General features: G+C 42.9%; 2 protein-coding genes and 1 long non-coding RNA gene across 3 annotated transcripts in view; 1 reads left to right on the top strand and 2 right to left on the bottom strand.

The window, feature by feature from the left end:
• Positions 1-5,547: 5,547 nt before the first annotated feature.
• LOC123031496 lies at positions 5,548-7,192 on the bottom strand. Its single transcript, XR_006416305.1, has 2 exons — positions 7,006-7,192; positions 5,548-6,185 (listed from the first exon to the last, which is right to left on the bottom strand). It is a non-coding gene; the product is annotated as an uncharacterized LOC123031496 (long non-coding RNA).
• Positions 7,193-7,220: 28 nt separating this feature from the next.
• Positions 7,221-14,639, top strand: LOC123031494 (selenoprotein P). Its single transcript, XM_044446530.1, has 5 exons — positions 7,221-7,373; positions 8,541-8,756; positions 10,229-10,438; positions 11,832-11,949; positions 12,861-14,639. Exons 2-5 carry the CDS (start codon positions 8,554-8,556, stop codon positions 13,092-13,094), a joined length of 765 nt encoding a protein of 254 aa, XP_044302465.1. The 5' UTR covers positions 7,221-7,373; positions 8,541-8,553; the 3' UTR covers positions 13,095-14,639.
• A 49-nt stretch (positions 14,640-14,688) lies between these two features.
• Positions 14,689-27,801, bottom strand: part of CCDC152 (coiled-coil domain containing 152) — a 22,688-nt gene continuing 9,575 nt past the window's right edge. Inside the window, exons 4-9 of the mRNA XM_044446531.1 lie at positions 23,212-23,280; positions 22,334-22,398; positions 21,252-21,354; positions 16,877-17,004; positions 15,819-15,905; positions 14,689-14,811 (exon numbers count right to left, since the gene is read on the bottom strand). Coding sequence (XP_044302466.1) covers positions 14,689-14,811; positions 15,819-15,905; positions 16,877-17,004; positions 21,252-21,354; positions 22,334-22,398; positions 23,212-23,280 — 575 coding nt within the window. The remainder of the gene's footprint in view (positions 14,812-15,818; positions 15,906-16,876; positions 17,005-21,251; positions 21,355-22,333; positions 22,399-23,211; positions 23,281-27,801) is intronic.

Raw genomic sequence — 27,801 nt, 5'->3', positions numbered from 1 at the left:
ACTACATTGGATACCAGCTGAAGCCAGGGACCAATTTAAATTGCTTGTTTTAACATAAAGCCCTTATGTCTTAGGACTGGCTGCCCAAAGGACTGCCTTCTCCCATATAGACCTACCTGCCCCTTAAGATTAGGCAAGAGGCCCTTCTGAAAGAGCCATCCCTCAAGGAGGTGAGAGGCATGGAGAACAGAAGAAGGGCCTTCTCAGTGACTGCCCCACACCTGTGGAACAGACTCCCCAGAGAAGCTTGCCTGGTGCCATCTCTGCTTTCATTTTGGCTCCAGGCAAAAACATTTCTCTTCTCCACCCATTTTAATAATTAAGGTTAAGGATGATTTTATTAACTTTAAGGCATTTAATAGATTATTGAGTCCTCACTCAGCCATGGAGCTCACTGGATGATTTTGAGCCAGTCATAGACTCTCCGACCGACCGACCTCACAGGGCTGTTGTTGTGAAGATAAGACCGAGAGGAGAAGATTTATGCTAGATGCCCGGAGTTCCTTGAAAGGAAACAAGGCAGGGTAGAAAAACAAACAAATGCATAGCAGTTTGCTGCATCACAGAGGAGAAGTGGAGACCAGTGGATCTTCCTGAAGAGAGATGTAAAGGAGAGGAAAACTCCTTGATGAACGCACAGTGTGCCCGGCTCTCAGACACAGGGAGCCACAAGGCGGACGGTGTTTGGCTGATGAAATTATTGCAACAGAGGTTTGGGTTTCAGTGCGCGTGGTTTCAGAAATGGACTTGCCCTCAAGCCATAAACTATTCCTAACCTGGTGCCATCCAGAAGTATTGGAATACAGTTCCCATCATCCCCAGCTATCATTGCCCCTGGAAGGATGCCTCATGAGCCAAATTCATATGGGTGAATCAGCTGTGCAGACACTCACTGTAAACAGCTTTTCATAGCAGAGTTACCAAAATGATAAGAATCTGAAATTAATACTTGCCCTGGTGAGCTGTCTGAACATTGTCCTATTTCATGTTGAGAAGACAGTACTGATCAAACAGGACTACTTGGTGCACTGCATCTTATCTGTCATATGGATTATATATGGCCTTCATCAACTCTTGCTCTAACTCCTTTGAGTGATCTTACATCCCTGACCTGTACATTACAAGATAAGGCCAGATACAAAAATCTTAGCATAACCGCACTTAAAATGAGACAACAAAACTAAGCCAGAGCATGACACTGCCAAGGGCAAGGGAGAATTAGGCTGCGTGAACAGCAGCATCTTTCTGTAGCACTCTAAGGAGGCCTGCTTTGAGTATTGCATAGCCTTGCAAACCCTGGGTTCCAGCCTTAGTCACTTTACTCTAGACTGAGGTTGCAGAATGAGGGTCAGAAATTACTGAAACACGCAGCTGCAGCAACCACCTTTCAGCATGCGCATTCTGGAAAGGGCCAGCTTGGGCATTCACCAGGGCCCCTAGATTAGCAGAGGGCTACCAGCTCACCAGTGTTTCTATTTCCCCTTTGTAGTGAGCATCCAAGATCAGATGCAGCCCAAGAGAAGGTTCCACTGGCACATCCAGTCTTTTCCAGGATGAGGAGTGCCAAGCCAGAAAGCCTCCAAAACCCTGGAGCTACTGCCCCGTCTGCTGTTCCCTGAATCCTCCCTGGAGCAAAGAAAGTTTCCAGCTCCTTCCTCTATGTGCTTCCTCCTCCTCCTCCTCCTCCTCCCTTCCTTATCCAAAACTGTATGACAAGATGGTTGGTTGTACCTGGCTCAGAAAAAAGAATGGTATTGCAAGGGTTGTGATTGGGATTGGCACATCTGTCCTGGATCTCTGGATCGTAGGGTTACTGCATTGCTGCCAGTACAACAGCAGTAAATTCTCCTATGTGAGTGATCTCCCCTTGTGCTTCCATGACCCTGAACTGTGGTTTGTGCTGTAAATGTTTGATAGAGACATCTTGTCAAGCTAATTATTCTTTAGATCAGCATTTCTGTTGCAATGACCTTTGTCAAGGCATTTAAGGGAAATAAAGAAGTGAAAAAAGAGATGAAAAAATACATGAGTTAGCTCTTTTTCCAAATCTGAGCTGATACCATATGGGTTGGTTAAACATGAAGCTATCCAGACTTTCATTTTGGCTAGAAGGGTAAATGTAGAATGCAGGACTTCCTGGAGGATGGGCTGGAATCCCCCTGGCTGTGCAACCAATTCTGGGTGCCCAAGGGGGCCTTGGGCTACTTTGACATAAAGAGGAGAGTCACACCCACCACTTGGCAACTCACCTTGGAAATTGCACTGCATGGCAAGGACTGTGCAAGACAGTCTTGGGAATCTGCTGTGTAAAGAGATCCCAACAAGCCCAGCACAGCTGAGCCTACGCAAAGGTTCATGCTTCAGCTAGTTGCTGGCCCCAGCCACAGTCTCACCCAGGCAGAGGAGGGATCTTTAAGAACAGGCTGAGAAACACATGTCGGCTGGAACAGGTTTCTGCAATTTAACAGTCTACTAACTCTGTTAAGCATTCGTTCCCAAAACACAAAACATGTAGGGAGGAAGTGCAATTATTGCCAATTATATCAGCGTTGTAGCTTTTAATTTTCTCAAGGTTCCATGCCTTGATGCTATTACACAGACAGAGCTTCACCAAATGCCAGCCTGGATAGTGTAACAAAATCTTTTCTCATTATCTGAAAAATAATTTAAGAGAGAGAGAGAGAGTTTATGCTTTGCTAAATAAATTATACAGGCTGTGATGCAAAGCTGCATCCTCCAGATGTTTTGAACTGCAGTTTCCAGCATTCCTGACCATTGGCTATGCCAGGTGCTGGAAACTGGAATCCAAAACATTTGAAGAACTTCTGTTTGGGAAAGGCTTGCCCTCTCATTCTTTTACTAAGTATGCTAGTAATATCTGACCCACCAATGTAAGGCCTTTGGGTTTTCATTCTCCCTCCAAATTCCTCTTTGTGTCTGAGAGAAGGGCAGAAAGGTTTTGAGCGCAACCTCCGATCTGTGGGGTTGACTGATAGACTGGACAAAAAGCAGGTTTAAGGTTTCAGGTTTAGAGAAACAGAAGGCCAGGTTATTATGTCCATGTTTCTCATGGCCAATTTACCACGAATCTATTTTTCTCTTAGAGCTGTTAATCTACTGTATCTCCTTTCAGTTTTGTTCTAGAATTAACAATGGAATTTTCCACAGAGCTTTTCCTTTCTAGGCAGAGCTGTGCTGTAGTGGAATAACACAAATGCACAAGTAGGAAAAAAACACTTTCTTTTACTTTCAGGGATAAAAGCTTTTCTACTCAAGGCATGGGTTGTGCATTTATCATTCCCTACTTTTAGCTATATATGGATTTTTTTTAGCTAATGTTGTGACCCTCCGGTTTCACTTCTGCTTTTAAATGGGAACCTGGTCTAAACAAAGCCAAAACACAAAATAAACCTGCAGAAGTACTCTTTAAAAACAAAAGCAGGGAGAGGATCCTTTCCTTGTTACCAGCCACATTCCTTCATGGTAATCTGTAAGGGGCTGCATGTCAGTGATAAGTAGGGCTGAAGCCAGGGTGGGCAGAGCAGAGTGGAGAATGAGCTGGCCACGTTGCTTCTTTTTCTTCTACTCTCTTTTAACTGCCCGTCCATCCTGTCCTTCTCTCTCTCTCTTCATGAAATAGCCTGCCAAGGAAGGAAAGAGGTCTGAACCCATCACATGCAGAGGGCACCTGAAATTCGGCTGAGAACCATATGCAGCCCAGTGCTGCAGATTCCTCACCCTTCCTCCAGAGAATCTGCCATGTCTGAAACAGGGCACAGAGGCTACAAGTCTTGTTCTCAGGACCATAGGAGATGTAAACGACCCTTTGATCTTGGTGCCGCAGCCAGCCATCACCACCAAGGCCCCAGGGAGGGGCTTTCCCAGGCTGTGGGGACCTCTCCTCTCCCCCAACCGGGTGGTGATGCTGTGCAGCAGACCCAGCAGGAACCCTTCGAGGGCTTCTCCTCCTTGTCCCCTCCACATCATGCAGGCAAGACTCTTCTGTCGGCCTGCAAACTACCAGGCAGGTGAATTCTGGCTGGCCTCTCGCTCCTTGGATCGGGACAGCGCTTTTTCTCCCACTCCGCATCACTGCAGAGCCTCCACTCACGGTGCCAGCGCAGTGTGCCACTCCATCTGACCACTCGCGTCACCTCTCCTCTCTTGGGCTCCTCCCCTCTGTGGCTCACTGGCTGATGGGGTCTGTGTTCCCCTCCATGCCTCCCTCCACCCCGCACCAGCTGCCTTTCAGGTCTCCTGGCTTCCCGCCACCCTGCCATCTCCGGCAGCCCAGATCACTGCAACTGGAGCATGGCCACAGCAAGAGGGCCTGCTCAAGTCACAGCGCGGCCCAAGGGAAAGGACAACATTTCATGTAAAAAAGACAGCCAGGCTGGCCGTTCAAGAAAGGGGCCACCACACTGAAGCGCTGCACAGGATAACCTCGGCTAAAGACCTGCATGCAGTTTTGGAAGGCTACTGTCATCCACATGTGAGGTTTTATGAGTAATTCTGCCCCAATACTCTTTCCTTTAGTTTGTTCCTGTCTGCAGAAAAGGAAGAAGCAGCGAAATCTTGCATTGGCATCAGGACAGCGCCCTTAATCACACCTGAGGCCAGCAGGCTGGTTTCCAGATGCAAGAGAGGTGGAGTGGCCCACATCACATAGACCTCTAAGAGAGTGGAGTGGCTGGGGGCTCAGGAGGAATAGAGGGGGCCATAACTGGTACCTTCCTCCATCTGCCCTGGGAGGCAGTTGCCTCACTCTGCTTCAGGATAGGGCCAGTCCTGTGCAGCAAACCCCTATCAGCCTGCCTGCACTTTAAGATCACTTCTCATTTGCCCACCTGTGAAGACAGTTAGGTGGGTAACTAAATTAGAGAGCACCTTTTCTGTAGTGGCCCCACACCTCTGGTATAAGTTGTCACGGGTCAAGTAACAGGTCCCATCACTGCAGGCTTTTAGGAAGGCCTGAAAACCTATTACTTTACTCAGGCTGTCTCCCAACTCTTCGTTTGAGCGGTCTGGTTGTAAGTGTGGTTCCCTAGGTAGATTTTGTTTTTATGCTTTTTAAAAGCAGTGCTTGCTGTTTTTACTACATTTTATTGCTATTAGGATTACCACCATGTTGCTCTTTATTATGTGGGTTTGATTGTTGTACGCCACCTTAGGAGAGCTCTTGCCCTGGAGAAGAAATATCTTAAATCAATAAATCATAACAAGGCAAACCTAGAGTGCTTGTTCTAGGGGTGAGTCTTTGCTGCAGAAAGAAAGGGAGGGACACAAGAGGAGGAGAGCCAGACGGAAAGTGATTGGGAGCTGCCACTGGCTCTCCAGCTTTTCAGGGAATACCAGTGCCTTGGAATACAACCCTATGTGCATTGCTGGCTGGTGAACGCGGGGAATTGTAGGACTTTTTCCCATCTAAACACACATAGAATGTTGTCCTTGGATTGTTTCCTGATCAACAAGGTGACTCAGTTTGTGGGATAGTTGTCACTGCTTCTAAATTCAGACAAGAAGTGTCAGAATGAGGGTGCATCGGGGTCAAAGGCTTACATGAGACAAGGGCCGCATTCATTATTTAGGAAGCTGTTGTGTCAAGAGGCGATAGCTCCATAAAGCAGTATGTTTCAAACACAAAGTATCTCTGTTGTCAGGTTCAGATTAAAGGAGCCATTGTTTGGGGTTGCTGCAGTGTCTTTTCTTCTTATCCTATGGCCTGGGGTTATATCTGAGTCATGGAAGCAGGAGAAAAAAGTAATCGGTGGGCACCACAGTGGTTTCTATCTAAATCATGTGAGCAAAGACAGCTGGAGACCACTGACCATATGGTCCAGCTGGTCGAAGTGCTTTTCTACAGAAGTCATTGATTATGTGATTGTCATTCTCCACTCACGGTTGTTTTGGGGTTCTTCAGGGGCTTCTCTACACGAGGCTTTTCACATGCTACTTCAATGAGACTTCTGCTCCTGGATCTTTTGCAGGATTAAGAGTGGCTCCTTTACACATATTCCTTCTCCAGGGGTTTTTCCTCCCGTCTTTTCATAGCCCCATTACACAACCGCAGGGTGGATGCAGCAGTCTAGTAGAACTGCAAGAAGATCAAGCTTCTCATCCCACTGGAAATATAATGCCTCATCTGAGACAAGCTGTGGAAATGCTTGGAAAGCATGGGAGAGGCCCTGGAAAAAGACCACATTGTGTGAAGCACCCAGCTGCTGTGACTGAGGAATTACAAGCACACAATACATGCCTCATGTAGAGAAGCGCAGTGGCACTGGGACCCTCTGTTACACTTCTGTGTCCAACAAGTGCTTTTTGGAGCAGGGAAAATGCTACCTTTAAAGCTCAAAGCAAAAGAAAAGGCCATTTCCTCTTGTGTGTTGGTGTTACTTCTCTATCATAGTGCCACCTAGAGGTTATTTAGCAGAAAGGCCAGCAAGGGAATGCTCCTTGGGCAGTGTCAGATCTTGGAAGTAGCTACCGTGGATTGACAGCCTTGTGTAGATAAACTCTCAATCTCACCAAGAAGAGCAATCCAAGATGTCAGGCAGAAATCCTTCCCAACAGTGCTGCCTGGGAGTCCTTCTTGGGGTAACAAACTTGGGGAGGCTAGGAAATTAACTGGGTGCTTTCCCTGTGCAAAACACATGCTCTGTCACTGAGTTATGACTAATTTCAGAGGAATCTAAGCAGGTGCCAAACGAACAGGACTTTTAATATGGAAGAATGGGACAATGGCTGGGAGGAAAGAAAGGCATTCCTTCCAAACAAAGAGATTTGAGCCCCGGCTCTCACACCTGGGCTGCTCGTGAGAAACGGCAAGCCAAACCTTGTCAAAGAGCAACAGCAGTTGCTGCTTTTATTCCGCAGTTGGGGGGGGGAGTGTTTTGGCAAGCCGCCTTGACATCCCCCTGCCCCCCCCCCCCCGTTTTTGGTAGAGAAGCAAGTTAAGGCATAAAAATATCGACAGCAAAGATACGTCCTCCTTTCTTTTCTTACAATCAACAAATACAGATGCTTTTCTCTGCCTCCGCTTCTGCCTCCAGTACTGGCTCGGAGTTCGGGCCAGAGAGGGGACCCGGAGCTGCAGAGCTTGGAAAACGCCTTCCCCCGGAGCCCCTGGCTGCAACACGAGCCCTTTCGCTGGCAGCCTGTGGTTAACGTCCCGGTTCTTTAACGAAAACAAGCCTTTTGGCTGATTTTGACTGGCTTGCAAGGACGTTGCAAACACTCCCCTGAACTTTGAACCGCCTCTGAAGCCGAGATAAACAGGAGAAGTATAAATACGAGGGCGCTGCTGTTACTTGTTGGTTTCTGCTTGCAAGGGTTGGAGAGGCGCGCAGGGAAGAGGCCAAGCGAAGGGTGGGGTAAGTCCCTTCCTTTCGTGGCTAGCGGGCTTTGCGAGTTGTGCGAACGGCGATGCAAGGAGCTGCACTTGCTGGAAAAACCGGACTTTGCAAATAAATATCCGGGCACGGGAGCTTTACTTTAAAACTTTATCCCGCGATATATTATTTCCTATAGAAATATAATTGCAGAAGCCGCGAGTACACTACTGGCTTCGCTATGTTGCATCGGGAAGGAATTATTACATATCTTATTTCTGTAGAAGATGGTATTCTAGTCTATAAAGCGTCGCCCTCTGGGACTTTTATCCGGAAAGCTTTACATCGCAATCCTATGCAAGTCCACCCAGAAGTCCCGCTGGGTTGAAGTTAGGCTTGCTTCCAGATGAGTGCCGCAGGCGTTTTCCGATGGCATAGCTGTGTGTTGCCCATATAACGTGAGCACACTGCAGTCATGTAATCGATTTTTGTGCGTCTGGGGAGGCGTACGAATTCCGCAGAAATCGAAGCACTTCTCAGGTTTTGCAGACTGTTAGAAATAGGGATGTCTAGAAATCAAAACATTCTTACCGAATTTATCTTCGCTTCAGACTTGCCAGAATAAAGGAAAATGTATGATACTACATTTTGTGCTACTAATCGTGCAATCCTATACAGAGCTATTCAGAAATAATCTCGAATTGGGTTTGGAAGGACTTACTCCTGGGCGTGTACAGAATTGCAGCCTAAGAGTTGCACACGTCTCTTCTCTGTTCATTCTTGCTGGTAAACACTATCAAGGATAGTGGGAATGACTTCTGAGCCATTTCAGGCTGTGCAGCTCTTTGGCCTGTGATGGATTCCATGGTTTTAACATTCAGGGTGCACCACTGGGAACAGACATGCCTTCCTGTAGGTTAATGAGAAGGAAAGCGGAATTCCAAAGTGGCAGCAATTGTATTTTTAAGTCACAATAAACAAATTGAATTCTCAAGCTTATGTTTAACTAAATGTAATGCAAAGAAACATGTTTTCCAGTATAGTTTTAATGCTTGTCAGATAATAGGAGTAGCGATTGGGGAAGGTTTCCCTGAAAAACATGGATTGCACAAAGTTCTCAAGAGTTTGCTTCCACACAGGGACATTTTCTGAAAGCTTGTAATCTTCACTCAGAATTCCATTTTAAACATTGTTTTCTTTATTTTGCAGCTGTAGCCCAGCCATGTGGGTTGGGCTGGGGCTTGCCCTGGCTCTCTGTTTCCTCCCAGGAGGAGGGACAGAGAGCCAGGGTTCAAGTACCCGATGTAACGTGCCTCCAGAATGGTGGATAGGGGAGCAGAATCCGATGCTGGACTCCAGAGGTTCGGTGACAGTGGTAGCTCTCCTTCAAGCTAGCTGATACTTGTGTCTCTTGCAGGCTTCTAGGTAAGGAGAATCTGAAACTGCATCTGTGATTTGATGGGAAGGTACTGGATTAGTTTTGTAAAACATTAAGACATTTGCTCGGGGATGGTTGAGATGTCTTCACTTGTCTGTGACTCCTTCCGGAAGAGGGCTTTACTACCTCCTTGGAAATTGAACAGGGTCTAGATGTCATCTCCAGTTGTAGTTTTGGGTTTCCCTACTGGTGCTTACATTTTTCTTGGTACCAGGAAAAAAGGCAATTAAAGAGGGAAATCCTTTTAATTGTTTGCACTAGCAGCCCTCCCTCTGGAAGTAGGAATGGGTTCATATTACTGCTTTAAAATTATTTTTCACTCTGAATCTAGCAGTGCAAGTTTCACTGTTTGGCTGTAACAAGGCTGCTTATCTTGCTTCTGATGCTAGATGTTTCACTTACTCATTTTTGAACTTCATCCAAGCTTGCTTTCCAAAAAATTAACTAGCAAGAGCCCATACTTTAGAACACCACTGGTTTCTTAGGGTTGGTTTTTGATCCAGGTCATTAGCATTCTTAGGAATTTTCACTTTTAATGTTCTATTGTAGGCTTTCAGGAGGGATTATGAGTTCTCATAGCACTGTATATCCTATCTTGGAAAATCAAGGACAGCAGACCAACTGCATTATGAATGTGGATGCACAAGATATTCCTATGTTTTGCAAATCAATGAGGATGCCCTTCTCAAAGCCTTTCATAGGGGAGCAACATGAGACTCCCCTCTCCCCTCTTGGAAAGTTTTGGTGGCCATGCAAAAAATACCAGGATTTACAAAGGAGAGAGTAAATGGAAAAAGGTTGTTTGCAGCCCAAACTACTGGTGGTTGTATCTGTGTTTTGGTGAGAAAGAAGATCTGCCAAATGACTTTCTTCTTTTGTTGTTGTTTTACCTTTGCTTGCGGAAAAAGAAGAAATGGCTAATATAGTCAGTACATTCATTATACAGAACTTGCAGTCTCCATTAAAAATAGAACAAAATGGCATATTGCCACTGATTTGCAAGCATTAATATAAAGCTTTTGTTAAATAGGTTGGGAGTATTAAAAGCTTTTAATATGTGGGGAAATATTTTGAACAGTGTATATTTTAAAAGAAACTCTTGAATTGTTTTAATGGTCAAGAAGGACCTGGTTTTCCCAATATGGCATTGAAATCCTCATGCACAGAAATATCAAAACAGAAAACCTGATAGAAGTATTTCCTAAGCAAACAAGCCCAATGCAACTACCTCCAAAGTTGGAGGCATTGATATGTGTGGTGCTTTTAGCTGGACATAAAAAGTTACTATCAGAGATTTCTGGCAACACCCTTGAAGCTGACATAACCATAACATGTTGAAAATAATAATGCTTTGTTAAAGATTCTGAAAAGCCTTTCTGAGAAGTCCTATCCCCTGCAAGTGTTTCAAAGGAAAGATGATTTGTGTAAGATACTCAATGTTTCACTTTATACCTGTTAGACTGGAAGACCTGCGACTGAAGCTGGAACGTGATGGGTTGATTGTTTCCTTTTTGGTGGTCAATCACCAAGGACAACATTCCCAGCTAAAGTATCCCCAACTAAGAGAAAAGGTTTCGACGAACATTCCTGTATACCAACAAGATTCAAAACAGCCTGATGTCTGGACTGCTCTAAATGGAAGAAAGGATGATTTTCTGATCTATGACAGGTCTGTCTATAAATAGGAAGCTGAGAAAGTTCAGATCAGATGGATCACCAGGTCTTTATAATGAAGTATTTCATCTTTTGAAACAGGGATGGGGAACATGTGACCTTGTTTGCAGGGAGGTCACAATGCCCATGAACCCTAGCCATCATAGCCAGTGGTAAGGGTTGATGGGAGTTGTAGTCAAGAGCCTCTGGCAGGCCACACATTTCTCATCTTGTTTTAAAGGGCACAGTGATGATTTCTACTAGATGCTATTGTGTGATTGTTCTGGATGGATGGCAAAATAAATATGGGCTTTCAGATTGTGGTGAGATTGCACCCTGTCACATAGAGGTGGTTGAGTCTGGGTTCTAACACATGAGTGAAAGCACATCCTTATAAAGTCCCCTCCTTACAGAAAACTGGATGTCAGAGAAGAATTCTAGCCTAACATTCTCCCTACTGCACTGCTCCACTATATATCAGGATTTTAACTCATTTTCTTTGTGGAGTGCTTGAGAAGACTGAGTGGGGACATGATGTCCCTCTATAAGTACCTCAAGGCTGTCACAAAGTGGAAGATTAAGATCTTTTCTCACTGATACCGGAGTGTAGGGCATGTAATAATCAGCTCAAGTTGCAACAACTCAGATTCAGGCTAGATATCAGGAAAAGTTTCCTCACTGTCAGAGCAGTATGACAGTGAAACCAGTTGCCTAGAGAGGTCATGGGTTCTCCCACACTGGAGACATTCAGAAAGAAACTGAACAGGCATCTGAGTGGGATGGTGTAACTTGGTGTCCTGCAACAGCAGGGGGTTGGACCTGATGGCCTGCATGGCCCCTTGCAGCTCTACCATTCCATGATCCTATGTAGTCTGAATGGTATGGTGCGCACTAGGCCTATGCCACAAGATCATAAGAAAAGCCAGGAATAGTCTGGTGTTTTGTGTGCCTATAGGAGCACATAGTAAAACATGATCAGAATAGTGCTCTACTAGCTGTATTCTCCAGCAACTGGCATTCAGAGGCATATTGCCTCCATTAAAGTGGTAACAGAGCCATCATAACGAATTTGTATTTGTTCTGCTGCTTTCAAGGATTTTTGATGGGAGAGAACTCCCTGCCCTCTAAACAGGAATGGCACAAGGGGATGCCCGCAATTCAGAAGTGCAATGAAAAGGGGAGGAAATGGATAGACACATTATTGCAATAGGCAGCTGAAAATGCCCTCCTCTCACAACCTTGCTATATTGTATTGCATTGCTATAGTGGTGAAGTGCCTACAGTAGATCATGCGGATTGTAGCAGCAGCTAAGACTTTTCTGAACCAACAAATTCATTTTGTTTCATAAAGCTGCATTTTATGAAAACAATGCTAAATTGATAATTTATTTTGTGCAACTTTTTATTAGGTGTGGTCGCCTTGTGTATCACCTTGGTTTGCCTTACTCTTTTCTGAGTTTTCCGTATGTGGAAGAAGCCATTCGTATCACATACTGTGAATCCAAGTGTGGAAACTGCTCTTACCTGGTAGGTGTTTACTTTATTCTCCTCTTTTTGGGTTTTTTTTTTTTTTGAGGGGGCTGGGGGTGTGTAATGGATGTGTGGCGGGGTGGACAGCTTGTGGCCCTCCAGATGTTTTAGCCTACAATTCCTTCTACCTTTGGCCATGCTGACTAGAGCCGATAGGAGGTGTAGGGCAAAACATTTGGAAGGCAAGAAGTTGTCTACTCCTGATGTGGGACATGCTGCATTTTGGAAGCTTTTGCTGTGGGTGCTATGGACTTAAGGAAAATCTTGCCATAATGCAGACAGTTGAGCTCCTCTTAGTCTGGTTAAGGATTCACATGCCTAGGTTTCTCCAGTTGTATAATCACTGTACAACCATTCCACTAAGACCTGCCGATGGAATTTGATGAAGTGATTCTATGGTATATATTAATCCCAAAAGGTACCTTATAATTCCATCTCTGAAGCAGGCCTTGCACCATGAGTGGGAGAGTTCCTAAAACCCCATATACAGGGCCTTGGATGAATAGCAAGGTAACTAAAATGTTTGGTCCCAAGACGTCATGCAAATAGACACCCTCATTTTTAATGGCTCTAGTTTGGTGACTAAGGAAGTAAAACATGCTAGATACTTTCTCAATTAAGAAATCCTTGATCTCAGCATGGCACTGTTTCATAAATTACTGAGTAGAAGTGGGATAGAGAGACGGTAATTATGTTTCAATATCTTTCAGGAAGCTATATAGATATGAAGGTCTGTAACTTAAGCAGCAACTTTGTCTTAGAAAAAAGAATAAGCTTGATTTAATATGATTGAGTTTTCTATTGTAATATGACATAATGAATATAAAATCAGTTAAGATCTGGTATATTTTTAAGCCTATATCCCTGTTTTCTGAACTTGTGTGCACTTATGAACATTTTCCTTTCAGACATCGGAGGATGAAGACTTATGCAGAAATTTATCAAAGGCATCCTCAGATGAGACACTAACTGAGGCAGCACGACCTTCTGCACAGGATCAGTTGTCTCCTCATGGGCATCACGGGCATGGGCATCACAGGCATGGGCATCACCCTCCACAGAACAATCGGGGACGTAACAGAGAGGGTCAGGCAGGTAGCCAGGAGATTGTGGATGCTCCCCCACAAGGGAGGAGGAACTGACGGAAAGAAAATGCTGTCTGCAACCGACAGTTGAGCTGAACCTGGCAGCAGCTGGCAGGGTCTGCTTCAGGGAGCTGATGCTGACACTGACGGCACTTGCTGTTTGAAGATCTACGCAGTGTTGCCTCCTGACATTGCCGTGGAGAGCTCCCATCTTCCTGAAGGTGACGTGGGCAGCTGTTGGCAGAGAATATCACTGAGTCTTGTCAGTGACGTCTGCCAACAGCTGCTTGACGGTCACAAGCAGGGAGTGAGAGTGAAACCTCCAATGCCTGACAGTGAGCAAGGAGGACTGAAAACTGAGCCTGAAAAACAATCTAAACATCTTAAACATGGGAAAGGATTCTAGTAATACTGTCAGATCTATCACACTGATTGGAAACACTTATTAAACAAAAGCAATTAAAAACTTAGTGAGTGACAACTACAACTCTGATAGTACCATTATGTTTGAATAAAGCTACTTGTGCAGCTCAGTTCATGAGCCAAATATGTCAGATGACTTGAGTTTCAGCTGTGTTTGTTCAATTGCACTCAAGTGCTATTGCCTAATTGATTGGTATGGAGTTGTCTGGGTCAGGTGACTTTACTTAAAAAAAGAACAAATGCTTTCATAATGGTATGGAATTGTTTTTCAGTGCCAGTTCAGACTGTTCATTGTGTTTGGTTAGCTTGTCTTTCTGGTCTACTCTTCTACCATTCTGTTTGCTTTTGTGAAGACAGAAGCAGAAACTATAGCCTAGGGGCTTCTGTTTGATATATAGCAACCAAGAACAGGAGAGGATAAGAAAAGACCTGTTAACTAGCTTCTTAAATGTGTTTTTGAAGACCAAGAAAATATGTGCTTTTTTCCCAATAAAACCTTAGTCACTTAATTATCAGGCTATTAGATGGCATACATTTAAAACATGTGCTCCAAACAATAATTCCATTTTCAATCTGGTTCACCAGAATATGGAACCCCAAAATAACAGCTTTGATATAAGCATGTTTAAAGAATCAACTTTCAATTTTAATATGCAACTTTTTGTGTTCTGAAACTGCTCTAGGCAGTCTTCGTAACTGAGGATCACAGCCATTCGGAATTATGGAGTCCTGGCAAATTCCATTAAAGGATCAGTCAATCCATCTTCATTGATCGATCAAGCTATCTATCAATCTAGCCACAATTTGTGTTGACTTTTGGTTTGTTTGGGTTCGTTTGGATCACCTTTGATAACTGATTAATCAAACTTTTATAATGTCTCTCTTTATGTAGCTAAGTAGCATCTCATAGTTACACTTTGTTTTTCTAATACTATTTTTGTGTGTGTTGTATATGGAGGGTTTAGCGATGAAGGCAAACATTTAACAGAAAGGAACTACTTAGATTGTGCTTGCTATAATTCATGATGGTTTAATAGGGAAAGCAGTTCTCCTACAAAACCTGAATTCTTTTATAGTGAACACTTGTAAGCAGGAAAGTAGGCAGGATAGAACTGGAAACTATCTGAACTTATGTGGTCAACAAATAAGAGATTTTAATAAATGCAAAAAGCCTTTTGATCCAGTGTGGAATTTCTCAAAGACCAATTTTTCTGTTTTCATGTAGATCTCAAAACTCTCTCCGTTTGAGGTGGGAATCTTGACTTGTTCTAAGTCTGTGTTCTAAGTCTTTGATGGTATTACGGAGAAATTCAATTTCCTTGTTCTTTTCTTCTTGAAGATGCTGAAGCTTCTATAGAAATCCAAACAAATATTTTGTTGCCCATTGAAGCAGATGTGACATGTGTTGCTAAGAACCCACAGCTAACAAACTGTGGGTTGTTGAAAATGCAGCGGGAGGGAACGCATGTGCTAGTACTGTGTGCTCTCCAGCTGATGTGGTAAGCCTTGTCCAAAGCCAAAGCCTTGGATTATTGGACAAACCACTCCAAATTTGAACCCGTGAACATGTGAACTGGGTGACAGTGTATATATTTATGACAAAAATGCTACTGATGTTGAAAAGTACAGGAAGGGTCAAAGAGCTTATGTGTTTTATGACTACTCACAGAGACCACTTCCTCATTGAAGAAGATACAGAGCACATAATTGCAACTTCCTAGTTCGTACATGTGGAAGGAAATTAAAGCTAACATATGGGATAGAACTGGTTTAGGGAAGAACAAAAATGCCGATAAGCTCCATATACCTGCAGCAACCACTATAGTTCTTTTACTACCTCTGGATGGCATGATTTACAGTTTTAATTCTGTATGCGAAGGCCATTTCCAAAACTTAAGTGGTAAATGTATCTTTGTAAATAATTTTACAAGGTGTACCAATCTAGCCAAATCACAAAGTTAATTTGATGTAACAAACTGTTGATGCATTAATGACAGAAATAAGAACTACAATGCTTTGTACATTTTTCATTGCTGTGGAAGTTAAAACATAAGAGCTGCATCCCCTTGATCTGAAGGTGCATGTGCTTCCAATTTAAGTAGCGTGGGCAGGGCAGGGCAGGGGAGGGGGATTCACCTTACTTCTGAAATAAATGGAGGAACCTTGTTAGGCAAAAATCGGCATTCCTTCTTTCAGATGAGGTAACTGGATGGGGTGAATTAATTACACTTCCATATACAGTGGAAAGGACACGACACAACATTTATGGTTATGCATATTAGCCCTTAAAATATGGTGTATTGACTATCCAAATGAACATCTATGGAAACATGCAGGAAGCAGTGCAGTAAAACATACCCTTCTGAAGATGTTCTGAGGTGATGGTGTAGGATTTGGAGATGGCTTGGGTGCTTTGGACTGAAGCTTTAACAGTTTTGCGTGGAACTGCAAGAATGATAAATGAGCAAGTTGATAAACAAAGTGGGGGAGGGAAAATGGCAAATAATACTTTAATAACATGAGGCAAAATCAAATAATGGTTATGATACTGGACTAGAATGAAGGAAATCCAGATTCCAGTCCCCATTTAAACATGAAGCCAGTGACCATCTCACAGTCTAAGCTCCTTTGCAGAACAGTTAGGAGGATAAAGGGAGAGCCATGTATTTCACTGAACATTTTGGAGGGAAGAATGGGACCAGATATTAACCTAAATATCTCCAGTGTTATAAAAATTAATTTTTTTTGCTCTTACTGCCTTCTCAGAAATAAAATGGGCTAAGAAACCAAAGGATGAGCAACAGAATTCTATCTCAGTTCCAAACTCACTCACTTAGAATTTGCTATGAATATCAATGGAAATTACCTCCTAAGTTATTTCCAAGAAGAGTAGCATATGGCTCTCTTACCAATTGTGAAATAAAGCAGTTGACAAGCTGGCCCTGGGATCTCTCCTGCTTTGTTACAGAACAGACCCAATCTTTTTTGCAGGGCATTTCTTGTGGCTGCAAATGCATCTTTTATGTAAACTTTTTAAAGCCCAAGCCTGAGCAGTCTTTGATGTAGGGTCACCTAACTACAAAGCCATAGAACATTTTACTGCCCCAAATCACCTGTGCATTTGAAGGAAGCATTACGACAAATCAGCAGTAGAAATGCTTTCATTTTTCTGCAGTCTCTAATACTAGTGTAAAGTCTCTTTGGAGGTAGCGGGCAAGTTTCTCTCAAGCCAGACTTCAGTCCCATTCCTGAAATTTCACTAGCATTTCAGCCTTATGCCAACAAGACATTTCTTGGGATCTGTTACAGAAGTTTTGTACTTACCAATGAATTCCAGGGCTGAGCTCATGTGATATGAGAGAGAGAGACTTGTGCTATGTGCAGTTCTCCACCTTGTCTGGGTTTCTACCACATACCTCTATTTGTAATTTGATTATCTCATTCTCTTTTTGCTTTTCTTGAGCTTTCAGCTGACTAGTTAGTTCCAAAATCTCCAGCTCTTTCCTTTCCATTAGTTGCTTATGTTCTTCTTCACTTGTTTCAACTAATAACAAAAAAGAAAACAATGTCAACATTCACTGCATTAAGTAGATTTTAGGTGCATTTGAAACACTGCTTCAATTTTTTTTTAAAGAAAAAGTGTAGGCATGTAGGTGCATTTGCTTCCCCCTACCATGGTTCTTTTTCTCCCCCCGCTCCTGCTGCACCCGATTCCCTCCTTTCTTGCCCTGCCTGCTTCTGCCCGCCTCCATGCTGCTTCTCCTTTCCTGCTCAGGATTGTTTTTGCCACTTCACCTACTTCATCTTGCTGCTCTGCTTCTACCAGTCAACGCAAAGCCTACAGGTTAGGAGTAAAAAACCTGAGCTAGCTAATCCCCTGAAGCCTGCTTCAGTAAGATCAATGTCAGTTACCCAGAGGACCTTTTCAGTGGTTGCCCCTAAATTGTGGAATGGTCTGTTGGTAGAGACAGGTCTGATTTCCCCAATTCCCATCTTTAAGAGGGAGCTCAAAACATATATCTTCTGACTGACCTTCCCAGATTAGTTCTCATGTCAGTTTTATTTAATACGTTGTATTAGTCAATACTACCTACTATTGGTTTAATTGCTTGCAAACCACCCAAACATAGGAGAATAGAGCAGTATATAAATATTACAATAAAAATAAAAATTAATTTGCTGAAATTCAAAACTAGCAATTACAGATTACACAAATTAAGGAAGTGGGATTTAAAATAATGTGTATATTGCCTTTGAGATGTCTAACTCTCAGACCAGCTCCTTAGTGAAAAAGAATTGGGTAGTAAGGTACCTTGCTGAAGCATTAATACATACCCCTTTCATTTTTCCATATTTTGTTGTGTTACAACCGGGAATTGAAATTGGCATTGTTACCATTTGAGGTATACAAGATACTCAACACTGGCGATGCAAAATACTTTTATTGTGGCATAAAAGTTAAGTAAATGAAAACAAAATGGCACTTACTGGTTGCATAAGTATTCAATCTCTTTGCTGTGAAATGCCTAAAGAAGCTCTAGTATAACCCATGGCCTCCAAAAGTCACCCACTTCAGGTAGTTAAATGAAGCCAATGGTAACTCTGAAGAAGCTGGATAGATCTGAAGCTGAGACTGAAGAACTTGTCCATGGCACAATTATCACCGAGATGGTCCACAAAGTTGGGCTTTATGCAAGAGTTGCAAGAAGAGCACCATTGCTGAAACAATCTATATCAAAGCTTGTATGGAGTTGCAAAGAGTCATGTTGGAGACACAGCAAATGTGGGAAAAGTTATCTGGTCTGATGAGAACAAAACTGAACTTTTTGCTCTTGCAAAACGCTACATATGGTGCAAGAACAGGAGAGCTCATTGCCTTGAGAACAGCATCTCCATGGTAAAGAATGGTGGTGAAAGCAAGATGTGGGAATGCTTTTCCTCGGCAGGGAGTGGGTAACTGACCAGGATAGCGGGCACGATGGATAGAGCCAAATACATGGTAATTGAAATAAACTGAAATAAACTGAAATAAACTCAATCCAGCTAAGACGGAGGTTCTGTTGGTGGGTGATTCGAGCTCCTGGGTAAGCGACTTGGGCCTTGCCCTGGACGGGGTTGCACTCCCTCTAAAGGACAGGGTCTGCAGCTTGGGAGTGCTCCTCGAACCGGAGCTGTCCTTGGAAGCTCAAGTGACAGTGGTGGTGAGGAGCACTTTCCTTCAGCTTTGGCTAATCCTTCAGCTGTGTCCCTACCTGGAGGAAGATTGCCTAGCAACAGTAACACAAGCATTGGTTACTTCCCGGTTGGATTTCTGTAACATGCTTTACATGGGGTTGCCCTTGAAGACAGTCCGGATACTTCAGATGGTTCAAAACAGAGCTGCCAGGATGCTGTTGGGGCCTGGGCGTTATTCTCATATAACCTCAGTCCTCTATCAGCTCCACTGGCTTCCCATCGAAGTCTGGGCTCAATTCAAGGTGCTGGTTATTACCTATAAAGCCCTAAATGGCTTGGGACCTGGATACCTAAAGGAACATCTTCTTCCCTATTTGCCCTCCCGCCCCCTGAGATCAGCAGCAGATGCCCTCCTCCGGGAACCCTCTGTGAAAGATATTAGGAGACAGAGTACCCAGAGGAGGGCCTTCTCTGTGGTGGCGCCCCGTCTATGGAGCACGCACCCCAGAGAGATTTGCCTGGCACCGTCATTTTTCGGTGCCAGGTTAAGACCTTTTTGTTGTAACCCCCCTCATAATCGAACACGCAGCCAGGGCATGTCTCGTCACGGGTAAAAAGCATGGTCAGGGTGTCCTGTTCGCGTGAGAACAAGAACAAGAACGAATGTACACGCTACGCAAGGATGAAAACAAAAGCCCAAGCATAACCGCAGACGTTACGCCCTTGTACCCTCGCTTGCTTTAGCATGATAAATGTGCAAATGGGGCTCAGTGGCTTTCCCCTATTGTTTGCTGTTATTCAAGCATAATTGTGAAAGAGTATAAAAATGCTGTCTTCCTTCTGCTCGAGACCGCACTCTAACGAGTGTGGTCCCTGCAGGTAATAAACCTCCTCTCGAAAATTCCAACTGGTCTCTGGTCTCATCCGTAAAACCACGGGACACAACACTTTTTATTTAATCAATATTTTAACAAGTTTTAATATTGAATTTTATTACCATATTTTAATTGCAGCCAGAGTGGGTCGTTAATTTATTTATGTCATACTGTTATGTACTGAATTTTGTGTAAGCCGTCTTGAGGCTCTTGCAAAGGATGGCATACATACATACATACATACAAATAAATAAATAAATTTAGAGGGGTATCTATTTCTGTCTGCAAGGTACCTGCAAAGGTTCACCTTCCAGCAGGATAGTGCCCCTAAACACATAACCAAAGTAACATGGGAGTGGTTTGAAAACAAGAAGCTGAATGTCTTCGAATGGCCTAGTTAAAACCCAGACCTTAAAATCTGTGGCAAGACTTGGGAGTCACTGTTGACCAATGTGCACCTCCAGCTGGACAAAGGTAGAACAGCTTTGCCAAGAACAATGGGCAAACATTGCAGGATTCAGATTATTATTATTATTATAACATTTCTATGCCGCCCCTTGCCGAAACCTCGGGGCGGCTTACAACACGATAAAACACAATGAAATACAATAGCACATAATAAATTACCATTAAATACAAAATACAAAAAATACATTGGTTTACAAATATAAGATTAAAATTATCAGTATAAATTAAGTAAATAAAAATATAGGAGGAGAAAGAGAAGGAAGAAGAAGTTGCCCTGGCCAGATCATATGTTTTAACAATTCAAATGATGTTTAAATAAAAAGGTCTTTACCTGGCGCCGAAAAACCAGTAACGACGGTGCCAGGCGGACCTCTTTGGGGAGTGAATTCCATAGGTTGGGTGCCACCGCAGAGAAAGCCCTCCTCCGGGTACTTACTCTCCTAATTTCTTTCATGGAGGGTTCCCGGAGAAGGGACTCTCCTGCAGATCTCAAAGGGCGGTCGGGCATGTACGGACGTAAGCGCTCATTCAGGTAGCCAGGACCCAAGCCGTTTAGGGCTTTATAGGTCATAATCAACACCTTGAATTGGGCCCGGGCTTCAATGGGAAGCCAGTGAAGCTGACGGAGGACTGGAGTCATGTGAGCATAATGCCCCGTCCCCGTCAGCAACCTGGCAGCTCTATTTTGCACCAATTGAAGTGTTCGGACTGTCTTCAGGGGAAGCCCCATGTAAAGCGCGTTACAGAAGTCTAGGCGGGAAGTCACCAGCGCGTGTATCACTGTTGCCAGGCAGTCGTACTCCAGGTAGGGGCGCAGCTGATTAATCAGCCGAAGCTGAAGGAAGGCGTTCCTCGCCACCGCTGTCACCTGAGCTTCCAAAGAAAGCTCTGGGTCGAGGAGTACTCCTAGGCTGCGGACCTTATCCCTAAGTTTTACCCAAGAAAAGAGATTTACCCAAGAATGCTTGTAAGTGTAATTGTTGCCTAAGGTGCTTCTGTAATTACTTATGACCCATGCAATGAACAAGTGCCAATTTGTTCTTTTTACTTTTGTGTCACAATAAAAATATTTTACATCTTCACAGTGTTAAGTATCTTGTGTACATTAAGTGGTAACAATGCCAATTCAGCCCATTTCAGTTCCAGGTTATAACACATCAAAATGTGGAAGTCAAAGGGGTGGGGATACTTCTGCAAGGCATTGTACCTCCTGTAACTTGGATATGACAAATCTCAGTATCATTTAAATAAAGTATGGCCACACTATGCTTACTTTTTTTGTTCATGTCACAGTGAAACTGTCTTTGTTCAAGCTTGTGTTCTTCTTCCTTGGTTTCAATTTCTTTTAGAAGTCTTTCAACCGTATTCTTATGTTCCTGTAAATTTATCCAAACAAACTTTTAAACTATAAACACTGCAATTTATCTATCTGATCAGAGATGGAATTGTCATAAAATCCCACAGATCCCCCTTTATACTTAACTTTAAGCAAACACTATTAGTCATTTCAAAACTGACTTTGCAAGTCATGAAGTCCAGATAATCCAGCCACAATTTTTCTTCTGTTGAACAGAAGTCATGCCAGGTCACCTACATACTGGGTTACAATTTTAAATGAATTTCTTCATACTGAGCTCAATAGCTTTTACATTCCAATGTTTAAGCATGCAACTTTAGCTTGTGTAAATTCACACCATCAAACTTGCTTTCCAATTCCCTGCCAGAAGCAACGCACTACTCCAAATGCCAGTTTCCCACACAAAAGAAGGACACACTGTGGCTCTGTGCATCAGTTACATGGAGATTTGGGTGAGGCTGGAAAGAGTGGTAAGTGGAGGTGGTTTGTCACTCTTACCAAGTAGTTTGCTACTGGCTTCCTGGTATCCATGATTCTATCAGTTCTCTGGGTTTGGTCAGGATAACAACTTACTGTGGAACAAGCCATAGGCTATCAAGGTGGCTTGTTGCCCACAAAACAAGCCTCCCTGTAGGAAACAACCACATGAGATAACAAACCACTGTGGTTTTTCATCTGTGACGGGTTGTCATGCCATGAAAACTCAGTTACTGATGGATTTCAGGGGAAACCTGGTCTTTAGGACAGAGAAAAGAACAAGTGGTTTGGACTTGTGTCAGATGGTGAGCCAGAAACACAATAACTAAAGGAATTTTAAATCAGTGTTCCTAATCTGCTTATGTACAAGAAGTTCATTATCATCCATGAAGATAATAATATAAAAAAGAATGAGCCAAATGCAATGATCAAAATGCAATAATCCCCGCTTAGAAAGTAGACTGAGCCCCAGTACACTGTCCATTACAAAAGCCAAAGGATGTGAGGACAGATGCTCCCACCTGTTCATGGATCTTCAATTTTTCTTCCAAAATACAGACTGTGCTCTTAAGCTTCTCATTTTCATCTGTGTAAGGGAATTGCTAGAAGTCAGACCTGTGGGATAAGTTCCTTACCTTTTCTGTACAGTAAATACAGAAATAAATATTTATCAACTGAATAAGCAGCCTTTGACTTCTTGGCTATCAGGCCAAATCTATGTTGGGTATTTAAATAATATTGACTTCTTATGTCAATGCAAGCCAGCAAAAACTGGACTGAAGGATGGATGTCAGGAGCATTAGAAACACTTTGACACATTCTAACTCTATGTATTTGTGCAGTATGACATACCTCCCCTGCCTATGTTGCATGCATGCATAAATCAGCCAGCCAGCCAGCCAGAGGCGGATGCAAGCTGTAAACTGCCCAGAGAGCTTTGGATTTTGGGTGATACATAAGTTAAAAAAACAAACAAATAAATATTTGTACATGTGCTGAGGAAATGACACCTCTTCCATGACTCTTAGAACCAAACTATAGAAAATATGAAAAGCTGTTTAGTCTTCTGGTGAGTGCTAGAAGCTGTGCTGGAAGAAAACATAGCCAAATATGTAGAAGAGTGAGTCCTGCTGTTCTCTGTAAATCACTAGGTGGTAGTATTTTAAAGGGTGTCCAGGTAGTCTAAACTCAGCAAATCAACTAAGTGACTTACCCAGTATTCTCTACTGGCCAGGGTCTTGCAGAGAATACATAAGTCATCCTATTTTTCCTTCTTTTTTGGAACTTTACCTGTGTTATTCCAAATATCATGTTTGTACATAGGAACAGCCTCTTAGTACATTAAGACATAACAATCTACCAACCGTGAAGCTAGCAAAACACATTCCAAGTTTATTACCTCTCAGATTACACTGGTTTTCTATAGTTTGCTGAAGACCTTTAATCACATTCTGGAGCACAGCACATTCTTTTAAAAACAAAGAAAAGATATTAAGCTACTTTGATATTATGGTATGTAATATATCAACTATAACAAAATTATTTCTGAGTGTAATGGCGTATAAAGAAAAACGTCATTATGCAAGTTTCTGTATTTCTAAATTTTATAGTTTCAATGCATTTGAATTATTTTTGCAATTTTAAGTTTGCCTTTTATTTAAGAAGCAGCAACATAACTGTATTTTAAAAGGTACTCTCTCATATTTGCAAGTATGTGCATTTTCAAAAAATGAACAGAAGATGGACCTCTGGTATCACTATATTTTCTAGGCCATTCACATACTATATACTATAATTGTCTTTGATCATAAAAATATAAAACTCTTTTATATAGGAATAAATAAGTAGTATGATCCATTTGTGCTGCACACTCAGAAGAGCATCCCCAAGTGGCATTACAGAGACCTTTGCCATCATCCCCAGCTAGCTGCAGGGCAAGGTATCCAACGACTGCTATTAAAGGGCTCTCTGTCTGTTGGTCCTATGTAAGTTTCTACTGGCCCTGTGATTTGGCCACAGCATGTATTTTGAGAGCTGCCCATTCATTTGTACCTGTTGTTGTTTCCAAAACTGTCTCCAAGATCAACCTCACTTAAAGGCATATTGGAATTTTTAAAAATCGGGACTTTACCAACTCACTTTGATGTTATTCAGTTTTTAAAAATAATATGGATGAAAAAATCTAATTGTTTAAAGTGCGTTCAGTGAAAGTGGAATCCTAACATTCAAAGCATGATACTGCATTTTGATTTTTCAGAAACACACAAAAATCACAAACTGTGAATATCATAAGAGTTGTTGTCTCTTATATGGGAGAAAATGCTTATTTTAAGCAAGTGTTTGATATAAAATGCGGACACATGTGTTAAAAACTAATTTCTCCTTTCAGAACTGTTGTTTTATTTGTAAGCAAATCTATGCAGATTTTATGGATTGATTAAAAAATCATACAATTATATCTAATTGTGTCCTTTTGCCAGAAGAACAGATACCGCTGGCGAATCAAATTCCTCTCTCACCAGCAGCACCCCAAACCTACTCAGCCTCCAGATTTGAGGAGCATGCAGGAGTCTGCAGAGGAGAGAATGGGAAGAGAAATCCCCGTTATGTGAACATACATCCACTGCTGCAATGCTAGATTTAGCCTATAGAATTAATCCATTAAGAATTTTTAATCAGCTGGTAATATTATCGTAAAGGACACTACTATTCAGCTCCATAGACATGTTGTTAAATCTTTTAAAAATGTGAACACAATTTTCATTAAGATCTTTGTCTCTTTATGTCAGCCAGCCTTCTCCAATCTGACTGGACCTGAAGGCAGTAAGTGAGGAAAGGCTGCTTTATGCAATCCACTTTACTTTAGAAGTTGGAAAGGACTGTCCATCACCAGAAGCAACTGTGTAAGATCCTTTTGCAAAAAGGGCAGCCAAAACAGAATGTGGAGACTCAGGGAACGTGCTGGAGGAAGTTTGCTGTTCAACCAAGTCACAACTGAATAGGTCAGTGCCAAAAGTGGAGCTTGACATTATCTAGTTAGTGGATAGTAGGCCTAGTTTATCAGATTTCTAAGCTATTTCTAATACAGTCAGTGTGACATAGTGTTTGGAGGGCTGGACTGGGACTCAAGGACTTGGGACTAGTTCCCATTCAGCAGTAGACTTTGGGCCAGTCATGTACTCTCAGCCTAGCCTACGTCACAGAAGTGTTGTTGTGAGGATAAAATGGAGAGAAGAACCTTGTAAGCTGCCTTAAGTTCCTTGCAAGAGGAAGAAAGGTGGGGTTGTTGTTGTTGTTAGTCAAGAAGTCGTGTCCGACCCATTGCGACCCCATGGACAACATTCCTCCAGGCCTTCCTGTCCTCCACCATCCCCCAGAGTCCACTCAAGCTCACACCCACTGCTTCAGTGACTCCATCTAGCCACCTCATCCTCTGCTGTCCCCTTCTTCTTTTGCCATCTATTGTTCCCAGTATTAGGCTCTTCTCCAGGGAGTCCTTCCTTCTCATTAGGTGGCCAAAGTATTTCAGTTTCATTTTCAGGATCTGGCCTTCTGAAGAACAGTCAGGGTTGATCTCCTCTAGGACTGACTGGTTTGATTGCCTTGAGGTCCAAGGGACTCGCAGGAGTCTCCTCCAGCACCACAATTCAAAGGCCTCAATCCTTTTGCACTCAGCCTTCCTTATGGTCCAGCTTTCACAGCCATACATTGCAAATGGGAAAACCATAGCCTTGACTATACGCACTTTTGTTGGCAGGGTGATGCCTCTGCTTTTTAGTATGCTGTCTAGATTTGCCATAGCTTTCCTCCCCAGGAGCAAGCGTCTTTTACTTTCTTGGCTGCAGTCCCCGACTGCGGTGATCTTCGAGCCAAGGAAAATAAAATCTGTCACTACCTCCATTCCCCCCCCCCCCCCCACCATCTTTTTGCCAGGAAGTGAGAGGACCGGATGCCATGATCTTAGTTTTCTTAATGTTGAGTTTCAAGCCAACTTTTGCACTCTCCTCCTTCACCCACATCAAGAGGCTGTTTAGTTCCTCTTCACTTTCTGCCATGAGAGTAGTATCATCTGCATATCTGAGGCTGTTGATATTTCTCCCAGCAATCTTAATTCCAACTGGTGATTCATCTAGCCTCACCTTTCTCATGATGTGCTCTGCATATAAGTTAAATAGGCAAGGCGACAGTATACAGCCTTGCTGAATTCCTTTCTCAATTTTGAATCAATCAGTGGTTCCGTGTCCAGTTCTCACTGTTGCTTCTTGACCCGCGTATAGGTTTCTCAAGAGACAAACAAGATGGTCTGGTATTCCCATCTCTTTAAGAACTTGCCACAATTTGTTGTGCTCCACACAATCAAAGGCTTTAGCATAGTCAATGAAGCAGAAGTTTTTCTGGAACTCCCTTGCTTTCTCCATGATCCAGCGTATGTTGGCAATTTGTTCTCTAGTTCCTCTTCCTCTTCGAAATCCTGCCTGTACTTCTGGTAGTTCTCGGTCCACATACTGCTGGAGCCTAGCTTGTAGCATTTTGAGTATAACTTTGCTAGCATGTGAAATGAGTACAATGGTGCGGTAGTTTGAACATTCTTTGGCATTGCCCTTCTTTGGGATTGGAATGTAAACTGTCCTTTTCCAGTCCTGTGGCCACTGTTGAGTTTTCCAAATTTGCTGGCATATTGAGTGTAGCACTTTTATTGCATCGTCTTTTAGGATTTTGAATAGCTCAGCTGGAAGAGTGACACCTCCACTAGCTTTGTTGTTGCTCAGACTTCCTAAGGCCCATTTGACTTCACATTCCAGGATGTCTGGCTCGAGGTCAGTGACCACCCCATCGTGGTTATCAGGGATGTTAAGCTCTTTCTTGTATAGTTCTTCTGTGTATTCTTGCCACCTCTTCTTAATCTCTTCTGCCTCTGTTAGGTCCCTGCCATTTTGGTCCTTTATCATGCCCATCTTTGCATGAAATGTTCCCTTCACATCTCCATTTTTCTTGAAGAGATCTCTGGTCCTCCCTATTCCATTGTTTTCTTCTATTTCTTTGCACTGTTCATTTAAGAAGGCATTCTTATCTCTTCTAGCTATTCTCTGGAATTCTGCATTCACTGGGTGTATCTCTTTCTCCCTTGCCTTTCGCTTCCCTTCTTTCCTCAGCTATTTGTAAAGCTTCCTCAGACAGACATTTTGCTTTCTTGCATTTCTCTTTGGGATGGTTTTACTTGCTGCCTCTTGTACAATGTTGCGAACCTCTGTCCATAGTTCTTCAGGCACTCTGTCTATCAGATGTAATTCCTTAAATCTATTTGTTACCTCTACTGTATATTCATCAGGGATATGATTTAACTCATACCCGAGTGGCCTAGTGATTTTCCCTACTTTCTTCAATTTAAGCCCAAATCTTGCAACCAGAAGCTCATGATCTGAGCCACAGTCAGGTCCTGGTCTAGTTCTTACTGACTGTATAGAGCTTCTCCATCTTTGGCTGAAGAGCACATAGTCAATCTGATTTCTGTGTTGACCGTCTGGTGATGTCCATGTGTAGAGTCGTCTCTTGGGTTGTTGGAAAAGAGTGTTTGCTATGACCATCGTATTCTCTTAACAAAATTCTACCAGCCTGTGCCCTGCTTCATTTTGTACTCCAAGTCCAAACTTGCCTGTTATGCCGGTTATCTTTTGGCTTCCTACTTTAGCATTCCAATCCCCCATGATGATAAGGACATCATTTTTGGTGTTAATTCTAGAAGGTGTTGTAGGCCTTCATAGAACTGGTCAAGTTCAGCCTCTTCAGCATCAGTGGTTGGGGCACAGACTTGGACTACTGTGATGTTGAATGGTTTGCCTTGGATTCGAACTGAGATCATTCTGTCATTTTGGAGATTGTATCCCAGTACTGCCTTTCCTACTCTTTTATTGACTATGAAGGCTAATCCATTTCTTCCGAGGGATTCTTGCCCGCAGTAGTATACCTGATGGTCATCTGAATTAAATTC

The sequence above is a fragment of the Varanus komodoensis genome, unplaced genomic scaffold, assembly GCF_004798865.1.
Source record: "Varanus komodoensis strain SLA01 unplaced genomic scaffold, ASM479886v1 scaffold5, whole genome shotgun sequence".
Classification (NCBI taxonomy): Eukaryota; Metazoa; Chordata; class Lepidosauria; order Squamata; family Varanidae; genus Varanus; species Varanus komodoensis.
Note: the sequence above shows the minus strand (reverse complement) of the source record. Positions and strands in the feature narration are given on the sequence as shown.